A 2,909-nucleotide genomic window follows, 5' to 3' on the forward strand; every position below is an offset into this window, starting at 1 on the left:
AAAATAATGACAATTATAATTTATTTAGATGCATATTTTAGCTAAATGTTATGTCGTCGCCTGGATAAAATATTGTTACAAGTTACTTTCGGTAACTCGCGATTGAAGTTTGGAATGCAATTTCTCAGAAATACGACTACAGATTTTCTCCAAAGAGTCTGAGGATGCTATGTACTAGTTCACGAGATCCTTAAATTATCTTATTTTTTTAGTTTAGTGTCAACCATTTATGAGTTTAATACAATTTTGTCGTATACGACACATTTGTCAAAAAATTTGCAATCAGTTTTAATTATATACGCCAAAATGAGATAACAATTTTTTATAAATTAACGTTACTTTTACTAATCAGCCTAATCGTGAGTTTCGCCCGATTCACATTTTTAAAGTAAATCTATCATCACTATCTCCAATTCCATGCGAATAAATCTCTCCATTCTTAAATAATTTTCACCACATTAAATAGCTGCACAACACCCTAATTGCCGAAAAAGCGTTGCTTGCAACACTAGTCCTTTATGGGGACCATGGTGTAATGAACTGAAGGTGGCGCATTCCCGAAACCGCTACTTTGGTTTTGCCGACTTTGACGTTTATGGCAATACGTAAACAAACTTTTTGTTTATAAACAAGTGCAAACGTATTGCAAACGTATTGTGTACTTTCAAGTGAAAATCGGAGTAATTCGTGCGTTCTGAAGTACAAAACGTTTTATTTGTAATAAAAACTTTATAAAAATGTCGTATCGTGTGTTTAATTGCAGCAGCCGTAGGGGTAAAGCCCCCAAATGCATTTTTTTTTTTGTTTCCCCGCGACGACGCCTTGGCCAGAAAGAGGGTAGAGTTCTGCCGGCAGGAGAAGCCCTACAATTTACACACCAGCGTAATATACATGAAGCACTTTACGGACCACTTTTAAACGCGACATGTTAAGTTGAAAACGTTAAAATACCACAAATTACAAATTAAAATCGGACCACATTCTGCAGGAAAACATGCGCTGCGACAAGATATTATCACTTGCAAATACAAACACAAACATTCTAAATAGTTAATTAATAAGACCTATTCTTTTGAACACATTTCAAGAGTGGTTGTATATTTTTTGTTAACGTTGTACTTAATTTGCTATATTCAAAGATGGCTTGAGAAATTGGTGAATCGTGAAGAAAACACGTTTTCTCACTGTAAATTCACAACTGTCAACTCATTGTTCTTCGCCATATTCTTTGTTTACCCGTTGCCAAAAATGTCATTCTGCGGGAATCCGCAATCTTGTATTCTATCGTTCTTGATGGGTATGTACATACATGAACGAAAGACACAAGATCACGTAAGAACAAGAGAGTGAAAAAGGTAGATTTTTTTAGCGGGTTCTACGCCATCTTGTTTCACTGGAAAACGAGCGAAAAGTAAACAAAACAAAGAAAACAACGAAAACCAAAATTAGCCAAAACTATTGTCAGCCACTTAAAACGCACAATTTAGGTAAAATGATGCAACAAAATGCTTTAAAATGTGTTGTCATATTGAATTAACTCTTCTTTATTTGAATAAAAGTGTAAAATAGTGGTGCTTGTGATGTAAACAAAACCAGTTACAAATACAACGTCGCATTCTTACGTGATCTTGTATTTTTGGTTCATGATGTACATATGTATGCGAGCCAACAATCGATAGTTTCTTTCCGATATGGTCAGCCGTTTTTTGCAGGGTATTTGGCTCAAAAGTATCGATACCAAAATTACTTGCGATCGAACGAAAAATATCGTATCATATCGTATAATGTATCATTTCCTTCCTATCTCTAGAGTATTTGTAAACAAGCAAATTTTCTTTTTTATTTTGAAACGTACAAAATTTTAAAGTGTTTAGAGAACTAATTGAAAAACACTGCCTAACGATTCGCAGAATGGCGTGGCGCTCAGTTGGTGCTGACAATGCGGACTTGATTAGGAAGATGAGAGGTAAGAAAAAAATCCTCGCTTCGCGTAGACTTGATTGCAGGCGTACAATAGGCATAATTTTTGTTTCAATTTTACTTTTAGATTTTGGTGTGATTGCTTCAGATAATGTGGCCCAAGCAATGATCAAAACAGATCGAAAGTATTATTCTCCCAGAAATCCGTATATGGACGCACCACAGACAATCGGATATGGCGTTACAATATCCGCTCCACATATGGTGAGTTGTAATTTTCAAGGTCATCATTGCATCTCTCTATAATTACCTCAATTGCATTCACTTACATATACAGCATGCTTTCGCATTGGAATATCTGCGTGATCATCTACGTCCTGGTGCCCATGTCTTAGATGTTGGCAGTGGTTCAGGTTATTTAACGGCTTGCTTTTTACGATATATTGAAAACAAAGGAGACGAACCTAATACACGTGTTATTGGAATTGAACATCAGCCAGAACTTGTAAAACAAAGTTTGCAGAATCTCAATACTGATGATCCAAAGATGCTTGATTCGGGAAAGCTTATTATTGTTGGTAAGTGTAGAAGCGAAAAAATATGTGCATAGATAACGCTATTTTTCCACAAACCAGAGGGCGACGGTCGGAAGGGTGTACCAGAGCATGCTCCTTATGATGCCATTCATGTAGGAGCTGCTGCAGCCGTAACACCAAAGCCTCTTTTAGAGCAGTTGGCAAATGGAGGACGGTTAATTGTTCCTGTTGGTCCAGAAGGGGACGAACAATATATGACTCAGTATGATAAAGATAGTGAGGGAAAAGTCAAGGAAACTCGTCTCATGGGGGTTATGTATGTGCCGCTCACTGATTTGCATCGGTCTTGACTTGCTTTGGCATTCAAAGTAGGCATCGTCGTGTTACTACTGGGATTTATAGCTTACCGGTTATGGGTAGGACTACGTGATAGAGGAAAAATATAAAAAAAAA

The 2,909-nt window shown here is 36.7% G+C and overlaps 1 protein-coding gene across 2 annotated transcripts in view; it reads left to right on the top strand.

Moving 5' to 3' along the window:
• Positions 1–1,781: 1,781 nt before the first annotated feature.
• Positions 1,782–2,909, top strand: part of LOC118734702 (protein-L-isoaspartate(D-aspartate) O-methyltransferase) — a 1,369-nt gene continuing 241 nt past the window's right edge. The window contains exons 1-4 of one of the 2 annotated variants that reach the window (XM_036464409.1): positions 1,782–1,966; positions 2,048–2,184; positions 2,258–2,498; positions 2,556–2,900. In XM_036464409.1, coding sequence (XP_036320302.1) covers positions 1,912–1,966; positions 2,048–2,184; positions 2,258–2,498; positions 2,556–2,806 — 684 coding nt within the window. In that variant the 5' untranslated portion in view covers positions 1,782–1,911 and the 3' untranslated portion in view covers positions 2,807–2,900. Of the gene's footprint in view, positions 1,967–2,047; positions 2,185–2,257; positions 2,499–2,555; positions 2,908–2,909 lie in introns of both variants that reach the window. The other variant, XM_036464408.1, reaches the window with a different exon arrangement.

The sequence above is a fragment of the Rhagoletis pomonella genome, unplaced genomic scaffold (assembly GCF_013731165.1).
Source record: "Rhagoletis pomonella isolate Grant_MI unplaced genomic scaffold, Rhpom_1.0 Rhpom_scaffold_00002, whole genome shotgun sequence".
Taxonomy (NCBI): Eukaryota; Metazoa; Arthropoda; class Insecta; order Diptera; family Tephritidae; genus Rhagoletis; species Rhagoletis pomonella.